Source organism: Anguilla anguilla, chromosome 13 (assembly GCF_013347855.1).
Source record: "Anguilla anguilla isolate fAngAng1 chromosome 13, fAngAng1.pri, whole genome shotgun sequence".
Classification (NCBI taxonomy): domain Eukaryota; kingdom Metazoa; phylum Chordata; class Actinopteri; order Anguilliformes; family Anguillidae; genus Anguilla; species Anguilla anguilla.
In genome coordinates, this window is record NC_049213.1 from 16,225,988 (window position 1) to 16,245,535 (window position 19,548).

General features: G+C 43.5%; 1 protein-coding gene across 3 annotated transcripts in view; it reads left to right on the top strand.

The window, feature by feature from the left end:
- LOC118211072 (copine-9-like) overlaps nucleotides 1-19,548 on the top strand; it is a 96,918-nt gene that overhangs the window by 70,876 nt on the left and 6,494 nt on the right. For all 3 annotated transcript variants that reach the window (XR_004761951.1, XM_035387856.1, XM_035387857.1), the window contains 11 exons: nucleotides 327-431; nucleotides 1,944-1,985; nucleotides 3,462-3,537; nucleotides 3,718-3,771; nucleotides 3,886-3,947; nucleotides 5,545-5,591; nucleotides 6,016-6,197; nucleotides 10,329-10,456; nucleotides 14,329-14,431; nucleotides 14,847-14,904; nucleotides 19,180-19,253. Coding sequence is in view for 2 of the 3 variants with exons in the window: in XM_035387856.1 (XP_035243747.1) it covers nucleotides 327-431; nucleotides 1,944-1,985; nucleotides 3,462-3,537; nucleotides 3,718-3,771; nucleotides 3,886-3,947; nucleotides 5,545-5,591; nucleotides 6,016-6,197; nucleotides 10,329-10,456; nucleotides 14,329-14,431; nucleotides 14,847-14,904; nucleotides 19,180-19,253 (931 nt within the window). In the remaining variant the exon portion in view is untranslated. The remainder of the gene's footprint in view (nucleotides 1-326; nucleotides 432-1,943; nucleotides 1,986-3,461; nucleotides 3,538-3,717; nucleotides 3,772-3,885; nucleotides 3,948-5,544; nucleotides 5,592-6,015; nucleotides 6,198-10,328; nucleotides 10,457-14,328; nucleotides 14,432-14,846; nucleotides 14,905-19,179; nucleotides 19,254-19,548) is intronic.

Genomic DNA, 19,548 nt, shown 5'->3' on the forward strand with positions numbered 1-19,548 from the left:
TGCATGGCTCTGTGCTCTGTGTTTCAGCATACTGTAGCTCTGTGTTTCTGTACGTCTGTGCTCTGTTTCAGTATGTGTCTGCTCTGTGTTTCAGTATGTCTGTGCTCTGTGTTTCAGTATGTCTCTGTGCTCTGTTTCAGTATGTGTCTGTGCTCTGTTTCAGTCTGTCTGTGCTCTGTGTTTTAGTATGTCTGTGCTCTGTTTCAGAATGTCTCTGTGCTCTGTTTCAGTGTGAGTTTGTGCTCTGTGTTTCAGCATGTCTCTGTGCTCTGTTTCAGTATACTGTAGCTCTGTGCTTCACTGTGCCTGTATGCTCTGTTACCCAGGTTCACTATCTGCCACAAGACAGAGGTGATCAAAAACACCCTGAACCCGGTGTGGCAGCCCTTCACCATCCCCGTGCGCGCTCTGTGTAACGGCGACTATGACAGGTGAGCGAGCAGCGTGGGACGGGCGAGCGAGCAGCAGAGGTGCAGAGGCTCGCTCTGCTGACCACCAGGCACAATGCATTAGCAGGCATGCCGGGCGGCTGTCGTTAGACGCAGACAGGCCCTCACCCCCATCTCCCGGGCCTTTAATCATCCAGGGAGTCCTGAGGGTGGCGCCACACTCTGCTCGCACGCTCAGTGTAACATCGGCATTCTGCCGCCTCGGCCCCGCGGGCCAGCGCCGGCACTATCGGAATTAACCGAGAGGATCAGCGCTCTGCTCTCAGCTAGCTTGGCTGTTGAGAGGAAGAGCCAACCGTTACGCTCCGAGTAGCTTTGCTCTCGCACTTTAAGTACAGAAGAGCCAAGAGGAGAGAAATGAGATGAGCCGGAAACCAGCATGGGTAAACTTCATAAGCCCCTCTACATTTCCTCACTGTAACAAAGATTGAGGGAACCTTTAAGCTGAGGTGTGTGTGTGTGCGTGTGTGTCCGAGCGTGTTTGTGTGCGTACGTGTGTGTGTGTTTGCATGCATGTGTGTGTATGTGTGTGTTTGCATGTGTGCTTTAGTTTGAGATAAAGACAATGAGATTCACTGCTTATCTGCCAGCTCCAGTTACTGTAAGCAGGGCTAAAGCCTGGCAACCCTGTGAGCCAGAATAAGTACATGCACAAGAGTCAAGGGAATGTTCAGAATTATTTTACTAAGCCTTTTTTCCTTTTAATATTTTAATCCCGCAAGTACTTTGGTTCTTTTAAAACTGGGAAAATGTAGTCTGGGCTCCAGAAAATGGTGTATGTTTACTCATGAAAAAACATATTTTCAGTGCCTTCATATCCTCATCAGGAAATACCTGACTGGGATACGGTGTCAAAATGCTGTTTTTCTGTTTTTTTTATTAATGTACGTATATTTTTGGAGTTACCGAGCTTCGATAACCTTAACTTATGTTACTTCCCACCTACCTCATGGTCTGTACCTTATTCAGATGCGCATTCATTTTTAATCTAAAGTGCAGTGTAACATTTCCCATGCTACCGCTAATGGTTATTTCTGCAAAAAAACACATTTTATTTCCTCTTGAATTAGCGTGAATTATTTCTGGAGTGTAATGGCCTCTATTAATCTGCAGAAAGCACTCATAAGCCCCATATTCTTTAGTCAGCAGGAATAATTTGAGGCTTTCCGCGGCACGTTGCTGCAGAGAGTCGCACCTGTGGCTCCGCTGTGCTGTGAGGGTTACAGCATGTTTGTCTTCATACGGCAGCACCTGAAATGCACAAATCCTAATGCGGAGATAACCGTGCACAGCTTAGACTGTGTCAGATTCCAGGTGCTCGTTTCTTATTGAAGGTGATTTGAGACCTGCTGGAACTGGGGCTTCACCCCCTCTCTTTTTGATTCTTTCTGCACTTTTCTCCTCCTGTCCATTTTGTGCCTTTTCTACATTTGTTCTCGTTATTTACCTCAAATCTTTATTTCTGTGCTTTTTTCCCCACCCCCGCCCTGCCAGAACGGTGAAGGTGGACGTGTATGATTGGGACAGAGATGGAAGGTAATTTCAACTCCCCTCCATTCCCCGGCCTATTGTTGACATTCCTCTCTCTCGCTCAATTGGCCCCTGCCTTTGTGAGTTCACTGCCCACGGGACTGTGAGCGTCAGTTTCACTGTTTCTGGAAATGACACTAATGGTTTTAGCGATTTTCTTTGGAATGTGTCTATATTAAAAATAAATGTAACCCCCTCAGTCTCTTTTAGAAGACTACAGTACAGGTTCCTGTGGCATATATAATTCCTTCAAAGTCAATGTGCATCAGTTCCCACCTTGGTAGATTTAGTCCCTCTGGGGAATTATCTGCTCTGGCTATTAATGCAATTTGTACAGGAAATACAACAAAATACCTTTATCTCATGCATGTTTCATGTCATACATTTCTTTCCATCCAGTTCCTCCCTCAGCACATGGGGACATGTCATTTCTGCGCCGTACCTTTTCCACTGAGTGGAGAAACATGACAACCAGTAATCAAACTAACCATAACGTTTACACTAGAACGCTGCTCTATGGGTATATAAATCCTCCTTTTCATCTACTTATTGTATCTAGTCAGTGCTGTCCCCAGCTGTACATACAGTAAGCACACTATACCACAGCTAAAAATTTTAATTCAACTGCCTAACAAACATAAAAAGTCTGTATATCAATGTCTAAGAATCTATTTAATGGGCGAGGCAGTATGTATGCTACAGTTACTACTACTTTATTATTTTTTGCGTACCTTGGGAATAAATCCTGCCGTCATCCCTGTTTCTGGTTATAAATTCAAACTAGTGTTACGTCTTTGACTTCTCTTGCAACAATGACCAGTGAATTTGAAAGTATACAAGATTTTTAAAAAACTGAGGACAAAACTCAGTTGTAGTGTGCTAAATGTTTCCCCATTAGATATTCAGTCCCTCGGCTGTGGTTTAAAGAGCACCCAACACATACTGTAAGAGAGCGTTACAGAGTGGCACTTAAATTCTTGAGTCACATTACTGGGGGGGTTATATAGGGAATGAGACTCTCGTCTGACCGTCTCCTCCCTCCGCTCTCCTCCTACGCACCTCCTCCCAGCTCTCCGGTGAGTTCACCTCCTGAGGAGTGAACCGGCTTGCTCTTTGATAATGTCACTTCAGATCTTGTGCCGTCTATAAATATTCCTGCCGCGATCCCGGAGTATCAAACATTCCAAGCAAAATTCCACAGCGCTTCAGGGGTATTAGGGAGGTGCACTGAAGAGACATGCATATCTCTGTTTTCCATAGTACGTGTATATTTTTATATTATATTTCTACCCAATTATTTCAGCAAGGTGAAAAGCAGGGTGTCTGAGCGGGGAGCGGGGGCGAGGCATGCTTGCTCAAAGATGTCTGTGTGAGGAACGAGGTTCAGGTACAAAGAATGCGTAGGGAGGAGAATGTGTTCATGTGTCTCAACCTTCTCTCGCTCCCCTATCAAATTCCCCATTTTACCCCCCCCCCCCACAGCCACGACTTCATCGGTGAGTTCACCACCAGCTACAGAGAGCTGTCTCGGGGTCAAAGCCAGTTCAATGTGTATGAGGTAGGAGAGAAACTGCCAGGAGGTGCCACAGTACTTCTTTCAGGTTATCAATGTTTACACTGAGCCTGTAAGGTTTATCTTTGAAACCTATGACTTGTGTTTGGATAACTGTATAATATTTTCCACCTGTCACTCATATACCTATGAATTCTTTTGTTCTTTTTTTTCCCGCCACGTTAGGTTTTAAACCCTAAAAAGAAAGGCAAAAAGAAAAAATACGTCAATTCCGGCACAGTGAGTAACAAATTTGCAATCTGCCTGTCGCACGCCGAAAATTGCAGTGAATCGTCTGTCGTCGTGATATTCCAACGAGGTCTAATGTAGCCTTTCTTCCACTGCTGTTTCCAGGTGACACTGCTGTCCTTCAAAGTGGAGTCTGAGTATACGTTTGTGGATTTCATCCGGGGAGGGTAAGGGGAATGCTAATCACGCCGATGTTCTTTAAGCGCCCTGTGACTCAGTGGACTTACAGCTATCAGCGGAATGATCAGATGCTTAGGCACCGCGCTGCGTGGTGTACCGCGGTCTCCCTGTCAGATAACACCGCGGTGAAATAGCAGGCGTTGATACGGTGCTTAACCAAATTACTGTGGGGCTTGGGGCCTGATACAGATTTATAGCCAGTCAGGATTTGGGTGACACTTCTGACATGAATAATGTTCGTGGCGAAATGATTAAAGAGCACTGTGATAATTTCTCTGAGAAGTGATAAACTATCTGCCTCGCTGATCTCGCGTATGTCTCTGTTCGGTCTGTTGAACACTTGATTTTAATTCTGTGTCATTTTTGTGCGTGCTATTTTTATTTTTGTATTTCTTGAGTTTGTTCAAGCTTTAGAATGCATTCAATGTGCATTTAATTATTTATATTTCTTTTCTTAAATTAATATTACATTTGTTTGTAAAAATGTTCCTTTGAAAAAACAATATGAGATTCATGACACATGTGCAGACCTTTGTTTTTGTGTATATCCCAGGTGTATGAAATGATGAATGCTGGCTGTTTGTAAATTTCATGCATAATCCTGTTCATGTGATTTGCATAAGGAAACAGCCATGAACAAATACAGATAAAAACTGATGAATGCCAAAAATGTACTTGAAAGCGTTCTTACACGCAGTTTGCGATCAAATGTGATCGTGCACATGTTTTGTGAATGAGGCCCAACGTGTTTTCAATAGGAATATTATTTAGGACATCTTTTAGAACTTTCACTCGTTTCAGCTGAGGATCCCAGTACACTGTATTGCGGCCCAGCTTACCATGTGACATCACAGACTGCTTTCATAAATTAAAAGCAACTGCCAATAAATGATGATCTCGACATTTCCTTTAGTTCTGTGTCTGTGTGCTTTTCATCTGTGTCAGCGGTTCCAAACTCTTGGGGGAAAACTACAGTGTCTGCTCTTCCTATTACTTTGCAGTTGTCAGCTTTTAATCACAGAGTTGATTTGCCACACCTGGTTGTTTGAATCTGATTAGCTTGTTATTTTCATGTGAAAAGTAATGTTCTGGCTCTCTAGAGGGCCAGGTTTTGGGGTATCCTGATCCTCAAGTACAACTATTAAATATATGTATAATTTTATTTCACTTCTAAGGTTCATCTGTTTATTTTTATATATTATACTATGTATATTAACCTGTTTATCTATTTTTGAGTCCATTCATTCAGATGAAATTATGATATAACTGGGTGCTTAATCAAATCACAAAATTGCATTATCTTCCATGCAGTGATATATACAGTATTTCTTTGTTGCTGTATCTACCATTCTTATTGTTATTTCACCTCTGACCTCAGTAAAATGCTATTAACTGCTATTTACTGATACAGCATAAGTATACAGTATGAAAATTGTTCATCAATAGTGGGAGTTTTCATTTTTATAGCTGTCCAAATTATGCATGAACCTGAAAAAACACAAACTAGCAGACATTTTGCATTGTGCATTTTGCTGTGTTTTTTTTAAATTTTTTATTTTATTTACAATGTTTATGTTTCTCCAGGACTCAACTCAACTTCACTGTCGCCATAGACTTCACTGCATCTAATGGTAAATCTTACTCCATGTTAACCCAACTGTGCCATACAGCAACTGTGAAAGTAAGGAGAATGCCAGTGTACAAAAATCTAGAATAAAACCGATGGCTCTTGTTATTTGCAAGAAACATATTTGCATAAAGTACTTTCTGTGTTGCTTATTTTGTGTTACTAGCAGTTGGTTTGAATGTGTGTATGAGCATTTCCCAATTTTGTTGTCTCTAAATTAATATTTGTTAATCCTCACAATGTGTTTTGCCAGGTTATTAGACACTGGGTTGTCGTTCATTTATTTTTCTGGACTGAAGGTTTTTATTCTTGGCATTTCAAGATTGACAGTAATGGAAATCTACAGCAAAGGCCCTATATCGCTGAAGGAGAAAGAGGATTGGCGACTGAGCGAGCGAGGTTTGATTTGTGTCCTGGGTCTCTGACAGGAAACCCATCTCAGCCCACCTCCCTGCACTACATGAACCCCTACCAGATGAATGCCTACGCCATGGCCCTCAAGGCCGTGGGCGAAATCATCCAGGACTACGACAGCGACAAGCTCTTCCCCGCCTACGGCTTCGGAGCCAAACTGCCCCCCGACGGCAAGATCTCACACGTGTTCCCTCTGGTAAGGTACCGGTTTTATTGTATTTTTTTAGCTGAAGTGTCTAAAGTTTTTTTCTACATAAGTAATAAAATAAATATATATAACTTTGTACTTTCAGTTTTATACAATGGATAGGTAATTGGATACTATTCATGGGAGTTGTGAATAGTCATGTACCAGTAATTTATTAAAAATGATAACATGCTGGAAATATATACAATTGCTGGATAAGAAACTTACAAGTAAATCCCTTGATTATTGTATAAGCACACTGGCTAGAATAGCTAGTTAATCTATGAAGTGGTTGTCAGTTTGAGCAAATGTGTGGACAATAGAGAGTAGAAAATTTCATAATCACAGAAAAAGAAGAACACAATAAGGTCAGATACAACATGGAATAATACTTTAGGAGGCAGAGACTGCTTAGAAAGCTGTTGTTTTACTACAGAAGAATGACTTGTTTTCCAGGAAGCCACTATGATATCTGTGCCGGGCCTATTATTGGCACATGGACCTTCATTTATTAAAATCTCAGAAGCTCTTTCTGGCTCTGACCTCCTCAAATGCGTGCAACTCACTCAGCGTACTTTATTTGCAGCATGTCACTTTAGGAAGCAGGTAATGTTAAGGTTACCTGTAATCTGTCAGTCAAGCATTCCATCTAAAGCATAAACTGATGTACATGCCTTCTGGCATCTTTTTGCAAAACTAGTTCAAGATCTACTTCAACATCTCAGTATATTTATGTCAGAACAGAAGTCCCATTAGCACTACAAAGGGGTGGCAACAGCCGAGCTTCCATACTTGCGTAATACTTTTCCTTTTCCTTCAGATAAATAAGGATGCCACCCCCATACTAAATTAAAGAGGTCTTTCCCTGGAGGGGCCGGATAAACAACATGACTTATTAAAGAGTTATTTCTGGAAGGGACACACGCAAACATGCTCATCCCAGGCTTCTTGATTAATAAGAAGCAAAATGTTATGTATGGACTGCTGCTAAGGGTAGCTGTGAAATGCCTTATCTCAGATAATAATATATTCATCATTCCTATATATATTCCTATTTTTTAACGGGCCCTATTTCATTACTTCAACATCCTTTATCCATTCAGAGGACCGCAGACCAACTCACATTTTCCCCTAAACTCCATACTGTGCAGGTCACTCCTTATTTCCAGTCTGGAGTTCACTGGCTGAGTAGCCAGTACACCAGAGGAATGTGCATGCAACTGGTGTAAGTGGACCTAATTTATCAGGGAGGGCTGAAAATTTAGAGATAATTTATAAGATAGAGATAACCATCCTTCCCTGGGGCACGCTACACGCAACCATGCACCGCCCTGCAGGACTGCGGACCGCAGTCAGAACCGCCACTGCACAAATCAACAACCGGGGTCTCCAGGGGTCCACAGTGAGGTCCCATGGGGTCTTCAGAAGATTTTTTACAAATCAAAGCATCACCTTAGTGTTGCCGGACATCTAATACACCATTCGGCTGTTGTCTGCCATAGGAAGCTTCAAAGCGCTTAGCCAGCATAGCCTGGAGATAAGACACAGAGCAGGAACCGAGATGGGGGGGGGGGGGGGGGTGTTCTATTTGAGTGTCTGAGTGTGTGAGTGTGGGTCTGTATGTATGTGTGTTTGTCTGTGTGTGTGTGTCAACAGGGGTGGCCTGGCATTCTTCATGTTCATTAATTTATCTTAATCTTAATCTGGTTATGGGTTGTGCATTTCGATAAAGGTTGATCTAGCAGTTTGCTCCATCTATCAATTAATTTGTCGATTTAATGGATAATTAATATTTTTGATAATAATTACCATATTAAATCAAATAAATATATTTTACATGTTGAATAAGTGAGGTGTTTCATCTGTTGATGCACTTGTGTTCGGTATTCAGAGTGCCATACATATTTCATATTATTCCTCACTTTGCCTACAGTATAATTATGATTGTTATAATTGTTGATATATTTATATTGTCATGATTACTTGTTGGATGTGGTGTCACAATTTAGTGATCATTTCAGGGCGCCGTGACATGGGAACCCCTGCTGCAGCTGGACATATCACCCAGCAGCCCAGACAAGAGCTGCGGTACACTGTATCACAGAGTAACTTAAACAAGTATAGTGAGGGACAAATCTGACAAAGAACGAAGGGACACCAGAACTTTTTTTTCATTCACAAAGTCATCCTCTCCGGACACAGTGGGCTTTGAACCTTTGGCTCGGATCAGCTTTGTGGGAGGGGTCATTCTGCTTGCTGAACTGTCATTTAATAATCTGCCTCTATTTCCTGATGGAGCAGTGAATTTCTGTGTAGAACTGGGAACACTGATATAAACAGATAACCAATGATACCCTACCCTGAAATACAGCCTCTAACATTCCTTTTATCTAAAATATTTGCACCTTCCTCTCTTCCCTAAATTAAATGCAATCCCTTGGTACACCAACACTTTCAACTCACTTCAGCTCACTTCTAAAGTACTGTTGTTCTCTACCTGTTAGTTTTTCCAGCAGAGGGCCACTGTAGCATAACAGCAGAAGCACAGTTATGCAGAGGCGGTCTAATTGCGTAAGATTAGCATTCGATGGAGTTTCACTGTGGTCTAGAGTGCAGTTCTGAAGTTCTCAAATTTCATGCTGAGTTTCTCTGCTCAGTTATGTCCAGGCTTCCTCACTGTTCATTCTCCACAATAAGTGAATTTCATTACTGAAGATGAGGAAAGCGAAAGAGTACATTTTTGTCTGATGAAATCTGTAATGAAATCACTCAATGATATGGTAACGTCATTAGGGGCAGACAGCATGAATATCTGCAACATTGCCAGAGATGGATCAAATACGGCTTGTATGTCACCTCAGACATGCTCTCTGAGTGTTTTACAGACCCTTTCATTGCACACCCACACGCATGCACATGAGCTCACACCCTCTCTAATGAAGGGAAGGTGATTCCCAGGAAGTAATTTGCATTCATCACAATCTCAATATTATAGATTTCCCCCTCTTCTCCAAAGAAGAATGCAAAAGAGGTTACATCTCTCTGTCCACACAATCCCAAGATGTTTTCTTACAGCTAGTGTTGTTAGAGTACTAGAAGCTATGAGTCTCTCAATTCAGTCTCTCAATTCAATTCAGTACAGCTGAAATAGTTTACCGGCTTGGCATACAATGGGTTGTTATTGCCAAGGCATAGACAACAACCAATGATAAACAAGTATTGCCTGCAACATTAATAACTATTACGAACAAGTATTCACCTTAACTGTTTCCACAAGGACCACATTATCTCTCTCTTTCTCTCTCTCTCTCTCTCTGTCTCAAACACACGCACAAACTATCTTCATTTAGCTCAGTCAATTTTGCTGTTCAATAAGCTGTGTTGATGAATCGTTCCTGAATTCAGGTCTGATTGTTCAGTAATGGAAAGCAATCGCAGACGTGGCATCATTGTGTCATAAACCCGAACCCCCATTAAAATAGCACATAAATCGATGGAAATTCAGCAGGCTCATATCACCAGTTGAAATATAACATCTTAAAGCAGAATTCTAATTAGGTGTGACTTCAACTACTTTTTTCCTTTTTTTCTTGTTTTCATTCTCGTACCTGGAGGTCAAAAAGTCTTTTTTTTTCTCATTTTACTCTAGTGTCTATTCATTTCTATTCATAGACATAGTTCATAGAGTGGCCTCTGGCTTTAACATAAAGGGAAAATTGAGTTTTGCCTTCTTTGTTAGGTTGCCTTGGTATCAAAGACACTGAAAGATGCTCCAACCTTAGGCAATGAATGCATGCAGGGGCGGAATCCCAGCTGCATCTTTTTGGAGGATCATCATGTCATCATAGAAATGTATATGAATATGAAAATAAAACATGAATGTGACTACTGAATATGCTCTTACTATATCTTCAGTAGGGAAAAATGGTGTCATTAAATCAAAATTAGTAAAAAACCATTGGCTGAATGTATCCTGGCAATCTGGCCTTTTTCTACCTATGTAGACACAACTGCCCATGCAATTTCCTATGTAGACAAATGCTATAGGCGAAGTGAGGATATACACAGACTGAACCAAGTCACAACTCCTAGGGAGAAGCCAGGATTTTAACATCAGGTTTCATGTGTTTTCCTCCGCAGAATTCAGACAATGAAAATCCCAACTGCGTGGGGATTGAAGGGGTTTTGGAAGCGTACTTCCAGAGCCTGAGGATCGTGCAGCTGTACGGGCCGACCAACTTTGCTCCCGTCATCAGCCAGGTGGCCCGGTAAGGGACTGCAGAGCATGATGGGGGCCAGCGGGAGGGCTGGAATAAGGAAGGAGACTCATTGGTCAGTTAAAGCTCTTATGAGGATGAGTCACACCTCCGAATCCAGTCTGAACGTACCCACACAGGCACGCACACACGCACTTACCCGTGAACAAACTCACAGGCACGCACACACACGCTTACCCGTGAACACACTCACAGGCACGCACACACACGCTTACCCGTGAACACACTCACAGGCACGCACACACACGCTTACCCATGAACACACTCACAGGCACGCACACACACGCTTACCCGTGAACACACTCACAGGCACACACACACGCTTACCCGTGAACACACTCACAGGCACGCACACACACGCTTACCAGTGAACACACTCACAGGCACACACACACGCTTACCCGTGAACACACTCACAGGCACGCACACACACGCTTACCAGTGAACACACTCACAGGCACGCACACACACGCTTACCAGTGAACACACCCACATGCACACACACACACACACACACACACACATGCTCACACACAGGCACACATCCACATACGCACACACACACACACACACAGAAGCTCATAAACTCCGACACAGACTCATATCTCCTGCACCCTTCTTTGCCTCTGGGCTGACAGGATCTATTTGTTTCTCTGACATGCGGTCCCCTGGGTCTGCAGCACTCTGTGCCTCTATCTGCTCCCCCTGTCTGCCTCTGTTTCTTACTGCCTCACTCTTATTCATTCTATAGGTTCCCTGATATGGCAGATATAATTACTTTAGTTAGCCTCCATACGTTCACCTAAAATAGGGTAGACATACTCAGTGTGTTTCGACTAACACTGGGCCTTGCCGCATAGACACTTGTTAACAGGAGTGTCATTCAGTGTGTGCTGCATACACTGTTCAGTATCTGGAGAAGGAATAGTTTAACTGTGGTAGTCTCCCTTTTTAATCGTTTTTATTATAGAACGTTTTTGGAAATACTTTAAGGAGACACATATTCAAAGGATTCTGACATTCAAGGAATTGTAACATTGTAGTAAAAAAAAGTGTTTTGTCCACTAGTCATAAAGTTGCAGTTTTTAAATGACTTTTGGATTAGTCTGGAAATTCAGCAGACGCTTAGAAGCTTTGTCAGGCACTGCGGAGAGCTCAGCCCACCTGAGCTGTCGTAGGCAGGACCTGGTGGGTCAGGCCTTCCCAGCCTGGAGTGCTCTGACTCAGAGCCACACCCACATCGGGGGTGCTTCCAGAACGTTCTCTAACATCGGCATCGTGCGAAAAAACCTCTCCAAATGAAATGTGATTCTCAAGAACGGCAAAGTATTTTTCCGTCTGCCAGAACAACATTATGGTTTTAGTCACACAGGGAATTTGGAAGCACCATCGCAGCCCTTCTCTTCACAGAGCTTCCATACTCTGGGAAGGATCTTCTCGCTGCCCAGCAGAGCTCTGTGGGCCGTCATGCAGAGCTGCATCTGACACTGCAGCATGTGTAAGCGCACGGTCGTCATGACTGTGCGTACTGAAGCTAAGAGAAGCTCTACTTAGCTAAATTCAGCTCCCCTCTCCTCCCCAAGCAAACTAAGCCCTCTGCTCCACTGTGCTTATTCACTGACTGCCAGGAAGAAAATCGATACGCTTACAGCCCAGAAAGAGTTGCAGAAAACAATCGTGTTCTACATACAAAATGTCATCGTTGCAGCCTTACTAAGTTTAGATGTAGGCCTGGAGAATATAAGAAAAGCCTCTTAAATGGGAGAAACGTTGACAGTTCTTTCTGGGAGCAGGCCAAAGCAATTTCTAAAGCACCATTGGCAGCAACTCCAGCCAGCCATGTGGAGGAATTCCCATTCCTATTTTCGCACATTCCAGCTGGCAGAAAGCAGGGATATTTGTCAGACGTTACGGACGAAAGACTGCGGATGTCTGTGACTGTCTAGCTCAAGACAATTTACTGCAGAGAAAAACTGAGGGCATGCCACAGCCAAAGGATTCACTAAGATCACACAATCAAATGAAGTTACATTGTGGTGTACTAGGCTAAATCCCTGAAGTTATGATAAATGCAGAATTCAAGTCATTCAACTGTCATCATATTTCATATTATAGTGTTGGGGGATTTAGCTGGAATTTCATTTGCATCGGTTATCCATAAAATGCATGCTAGAAACTTTTCATTTCCAAGGGCATTTATTATTATGGAATTGGCCTTCTTTTTCACCTTGGTTATTTCTCACTTTTGTATTCCTGAGAGTAACACCAATGTTTTCAACTTTTGTTCGCTGCACTCCTGCTTAGTGAATGTAATGCGATGCAATAATGATGCAATGTCACCATGACCAAGATAAAACCACTGTCTGCTTATTGAATGAATATTATTTTTGCAACTGCATGCAAGACATTTTTTTCTGCTTTTGAAAAAGAAAAAGGAAAAAGTAATTTCAGATGATATTGGACAGGCTGTTACATAGAAAAGAGGCACGACCAGACAGCGTCCTTAATCAGAGCTGGATGGACATCTCTCCAGCTGACCTGGCCCCCTCACTTGTGCAGAGAAAGGGCCATCGATCGCCCTGCCACTCGTTCGGGCCCCACCGTTTTTTAGAGCGATTTATTTCCCTCCAAACAAACCATTTCAGCTGGAGGACGGACTGCGCTGGGATGTTATCTCCCCTCACTGTCGTGTGTAAGCCGGTATTTATAGCCTGTCTTACAGGAAAAAAGTGACTGTAAATTGAAACAGCCATTCATTTAATTCTACACTCTGAAATTCATGTGGACTTCCCAGTGAAAAAGAAAGGCAGGGATTTTTTTCTAAAAGGGACGAAATGACATTTGATAAAACCTTTTTTTTACTGTTGTGTAGTCGTCAGTGTTCCCTAGCAGCGCATGACTAGAAGTGTGGTTAATTGGGCAGGTCTTCCAAGTGCCTGGACCAATGGGCTCTCAAGTGCACCTCCTGCTATACTACCTGTTTTCAGTGTGGTGTGCTGCTGTCCAGACTGGTATGGAATCCTAACCATGCAAGTGCCCACCATAGCCAGTGGGAAGACAGGGTGCTGGGCAGTTGGCCAAATCAGCCCTGGAGGAGGGGAGGCTTCAGCCAACCGGGTCGCTCCTGGCTCTTCCTGGGTGCCTACAGTCTTCCAGCACCAACTATGCATGAATCGCATGCCTGCGATGCAATAGCTGCAGTGGTGGACTGCAGAGTGGAAAGAAGCAGAGACTGGCTGGTCAGATGAGATCGGATTTTCTGTCCCGTCCTGAACTAACAAGGGTTACCCCAGGCAGTGGGATGGGCCTACAAAACATAACCGGGGATGCCGGATTGGGAGAAAAGTTTTAAAGGGTTTTAAATTGTGGTTAATTGTATGTTAGTTTACTGGGGTAGTGTGATTATCGCATGCATTCCTTATTTTACCAGTATTCCAGTCCAGATAAATTTGTATCATGGGTGCTGAAGAACAGATGTACATGTCTAAATGCTTCATGATCTTGCATTTTAGAATTGGGAAGAATGCAATTCAATGAAGCACTTCCAGCCAACCTCAAGCACAATTATAATCTAAAAAAATGATTGGAGATCATATCATTGTGAAGAAATACATTTGACTGAATCACAGATAAGTTATTCTGTGATGAGGTACATCCAGCTGCTTTGATACACTTGTCTGTGGTGCAAGCTCACAGATGCATTGGTCCTCAGTCTGTGGTTCAGGGTATTTTATTGATGCGCTTGTCTGTGGTGCAAGCTCACAGATGCATTGGCCCTCAGGCTGTGGTGCAGTGTGTTTAATTGATGCGCTTGTCTGTGGTGCAAGCTCACAGATGCACTGACTCACTGTGTTGTGCTGCAGGTTGGCAGCGGACGTAACGGATGGATCACAGTACTTCGTCCTGCTCATGATCACAGACGGGGTGATCTCCGACATGGTGCAGACCAAGGAGGCTGTGGTCAATGTGAGTGCGTCCACCTACCACTGGCTTAAGAGCAGACCTCAGAGCAGGAGTCTGAAGTTTAGTGATAATGCCTAAAAATAAAATAAAAATGTATAATCATACATTAATGAAATCTATAATTACTGTGTGATCTCTGTGCCATGTCAAATTCAGCATATATCCACAACATCCCATTGCCACTATAATATTGAAAATAATACTCATTTAAGTGTTTTTTTGTTTTGCATTTTGTAGTTGTAGCTGTTGTTGTGGATTTTAATTGTAATTGGTAAACATTCAAAAGCGTATGACAGATATGTGTGCTAGAAGACATATCTTCGCATTTGCACTTTCATTATTGAGAGGGTGAGACGGTGTACTTTACTACACTACTGTTGCGGAGGGTTTGCAGAACAGTGTGTGTGTTTCTCTGCAGGCCTCTGGCCTTCCCATGTCAATCATCATTGTAGGGGTGGGACCCGCTGAGTTTGACGGTGAGTAAAACCTCCATTGTGCCTTTCCCCAACATTGTCCATCACATTGAAAGTTCCTTCACTTGACTGCGTGGTTTTTCCACGGTGATGCGAGCCGCTCGGCTGTTTGACGACGCTCTTATTGTGACTCCTGGCCGTGCGTTAGTGTTCCAGGCCGGTGAGACGTGCGGCGATTGCTGAGTTCCTCTCTTCATTACTCAGGCCGTTGGAGTTTTATTGCAGGCTTCACCAAGGCCCAGCTACTCAACCAGCAATCAGAGAGCAGCCCTTTGGGCCCCTTTGAACAGGATAGTGTTTACAGAGATCATTTATCACTCAGAGGCTGTGCTCTCTGCGTGTCCCTCTGCTTTGGCTGTGGAGTTTGGGTAACGTTTGTAGGAATCGTCAGCTTAACAGTTTGGAAGGCAGCATTTTAATTGCAAGGCATGTACACCGCATTGTGGACTCTAATAGTTCGTTTTTGCTCATTGAGGACCTTTGATCTTGTTTTGATTGCAGCAAGGTTTATGTAATTGGCTCAGTTCAAAAGGAGGCTGTAGAGGAAATTTGTAGGAACTGAAAGTATCCTCACCTACATGAAATTTAATGGATAATGCCTGTTTTGGAGCGGTTAATTGTCATGGTTTGTCTTTGATTAAGCCAGAGACAGTCTAGCATCTCAAATAAATAGGCTGTGTGTGTGTGTGCGTGTGCGTGTGCGTGTGCGTGTGCGTGTGCGTGTGCCTGTGCGTGTGCGCGTGCGCGTGCGCGTGTGCGTGTGTGTTTGTGTGTGTGTGTGTGTGTGTGCGTGCGTGCGTGTGTGTGTGTGTGTGTGTGCTGAAGGCATACTGTAAGTCTTCACCACTCCTTTTCCTTAATGGATCTCAGCTGGTGTTGTGACCCTTAAGTGTTTATCTTGTCAGGGAGGAAATTTCAGAAATGACAGCCCTGAATGAAAGGCTGCTCTTTTCTCTTTGATTTTCCCGATTTTGAACTCTTTTCAACAGGCACTTGCACGTCTATGGTTCACTGCATTGACAGGGCTCGCATGAGTGCTGTCTAAAAGCCTTCCCATAATACAGCTTAAACTCACTCGTTTTCTTTTTTTTTTCTTGTCTTCTTTTTTTGTTGCTCGAACTCTCCCTCGTTCTCCCTTTTTGCTTGAATTGGTTTGTATTCTTTCCTGGTCTTTCATTTCTTTCTGAGCGCAGTCTCATTGCATTCCTCAGCTTCGTCTCCCCACCGTCTCCATCCAGTGCCCATCATTTCTGTGTGGTCTCAGTATGCTCCCGGGGTCCATAGATCTCACTTTGGTTTCAACGTGGTCTCTGTACAGTATCCATAATGCCTTGGTGTTTTCTCAAGTCTGTCTCAGTCAGGTTTCCATGGAGTCTTTTTGGTCTTAGTGCAGTCGCAGTGAGTTCTCTGTAAGGTGCCAGTGAAGCCTCAGTCCGGATTGGGCCGGTGCACGCCGGTCTCCTGCTGCTTTTCACATTTGCATGAGCATATGAAAATGAGCATACATTTCCGAGGTAATTAGGGCTGTTGGAGTCCAGTTCATTTGTAACAGAAAATGATCAAATCAGTTATTTTTAGCGGGAAGCCCTACCAACTTAATCTAATCCCGGTGGGTCTCTGGCTATGAATAATTTAAACAGTGGGAAAATTTGACACACGAGGAAAGCACATGGGGTAAAAATGTAATTATGATTTAAAAAATTGCTGTAAATAAAAGACAAAAAAAATGAGGTTATATATTGGAAAGCTGGAAAGTGTTTTCAATTGGCATACTGATGGGCATGAGTGGTGAAAATGTACTGTACAGTACAGAGGGAGCGAGGGTGATTATTCCTGACTGACAAGCTGTGAGGTCTCGCAGGGACCTATTACACACCGCAGGCCAGTGGGAGGGCTGGGGGCAGCTGTTTCACCGGGACGGGCTACGGGGAGAGAGGCTTTGATCAGCGGGGGCTGTCCCAGTCCGCCAATTGTTCGGGCCCACCCCCGTCAGGGGACCTCCCATTCCGCGGCAGCATCAATAAACAAGCGCTACATCTCCCCGCCGACGCCTCGGAGACTCATGGCCGTGGAAGTGGCCGCGTCGTCCTCGCAGTTTGGGGCTAAGCTGTTTCGACCCGCGTATTATGTTTCCTCTCCAGCTATCGGGTTATCCCCCCCCCTCCCCCCCCGTAAAAAAAAATGTTGAGTGCTGCCTGTGCACTGTGAGCCTGCTGAGTTATGTTTGTGCGAGGGTACCTGTGATGTATGTATTACATAAGTCAATACATGTAGGTGTTCACATCTTCATTTGTGTACGCGAGTGGTTGAGCTGGGTGAGAGAGAAATGTGGGTATTGAGAGCATTTGTATGTGCGGTGTGTGTGTGCGCGTGCGTGCATGTGTGTGTGGGTGCGCTCATGCTTGTGTGTGTGTGCATACACATGCGCACATGCAATGATGCATGTGTGCATCATTTAATTGGGAATCTTTGGTGCCCTAGTTTGGTTTCCCTGCTGTATGTATATGTTATTATCCTGATTCAGGAAGTGCGTGGGATGTGCAAATATAAAACCCCTTTCCTGCACCATTTGTATGAAGCTCAATGGGTACGTCCTTGTTTTAGAGCTTTTAGTGATATATTTGGACTTTGATTCAGCCAAGGACCATCTAAATAGCCTGAGAGCAGGGTTTGCTGTAGGGGTAGAGTGAGTTTTCACCAGTATCGCTCCCAAATGGAGTTGGTGTTGTTTTTACATGATGAGAATGTGTGTGTACGTGTGTGTGTGTGTGTGTGTGTGTGTGTGTGTGTAAGGTGGTAGTAATGGTGAATCACCATCATTTGCGGATGGCTGTCATACAAAGGTGATGGCCAAGATGGGTTTCACTGCATTTGTTGACGTCTGACACCCATTTCCCAAGTGCTTTTCTTTTATAGCCACTTCAATTTTTGGCCAAGTGTCAGTGTAACTGGCTTATGACTTGCCAATATAAAACTGATCCGTGTAACTTTCACAGAGTAAGAATATGATCCACAACATGACAACATGATGATGGCAGCATGTCCTTAAATACTGTAGCAAATCACTGGAGACAAAGACCAGGGATAGCTTAATGCGTTTTTATTTATATAGCAGAGACTGCTATCAGACCTGAACACAAGTTTAACAAATAGGAGACCAAGGGCCATCCTCAACCCATGGGATCCCATCTATAGTTAGATGCACGTTACAATACATGCAAGTAACGAGGGATACTGTAGTTAGGACACATTACATTTATTTAGCAGATGCTTTTATCCAAAGCGACGTACAAAAGTGCATATCATGGTCATTGGACAACTACAAAACACAGGTTCAATAAGGTACAATACTCATTTCATACAGGTATGTATAGCCAAGAACACAGTTCAGCTCACGCAGTGAACATTATTCTGACCAATTGGACACAAGCAATCGTCAACAAACAAGGTGGCGCACAGAACATTAGCCACCCGAGGGAGTGTACCTGTGTTCCCTGATCCACACTGTGCAGGTGACTGTGATTCAGGTAATAATAGTGAAAAGTGAAAGGGAGGACCAAAAAATAGCCAACATGTACAGGTGGCTACAACACAAGGTAACCGCCAAGGCACATTTCTCTCTGTGTTTACAGTAGCTGGGAATTTACTGAATCACTTCAGCAGTGCCCAAGAATGGGAACTGAACATTTCAATTCATGACTAGTACAAGTCCATGTCCTTACCCAGTATTCTACACTACTGGAAATGAACTGTATATGTTTGTTAGCGGAGGTATGGTTTCTCCCCAAGATAAATACATAAGCATATGCACTATACCTGGGCCAATGCACAGCATGCTTACAGAAAGGGTCCTGGTCGCCTGAACCTCAAGATTCGAGATGTTTTTGAATTTGTCTTACGTCATGAGTTGAAATATCACTTAGTCAGCAGGGTGGCTCCTTGGGGTGGCGTTCAATCGCTGGACACACCAGTGACAGTGTTTTGCGTCGTATTTTTATGTTTTTATCTCAATGGAAACACTGTCCTGCTAGCAATTTAATCACTTCCCATCTCATTTTATTGAGTCTCATACCTCAGGGTAATGACATGTCCGGTCTTGTTTCTGAATCGGGCTTCAGCAGTCTGAACTGGCTACATTCACCTGCTGTGCTGACAAACCACTTTTCCCCCCTGGGGTCAATAAATATTCTAGTGTATTCTAACGTCAGGAGTTCCATTATGTATAACATACAGAACATTGTATGTGTGTAATGCAGATCCCTCCCTCTTTCCCTGCAGCCATGGAGGAGCTGGATGGCGACGAGGTCAGAGTGTCCTCCAGGGGGCGCTTTGCTGAGAGAGACATTGTGCAGGTATCGTCCCTTTTTTCCCTGTACAGCAGGGCTCTGAACAGGCTGGCCGTTCATTGGGAAATGCTATAGCAGCCTAATTTGCAGTCCATTACGTTAAATTTCATTACAGGCATTTAGCAGATGCTCTTACGCAGAGTGACTTACACAGCGTTTACATTTTTACATAGTACCCATTTATACAGCTGGATATATATTGAAACAATTTAGGTTCAGTAGTGTCTTACCTGGGAATTGAACCTGCAACCTGTAGGTTACAAGGCAGTTTCCTTTATGCAATTCTGCCCCTCGCTCACAC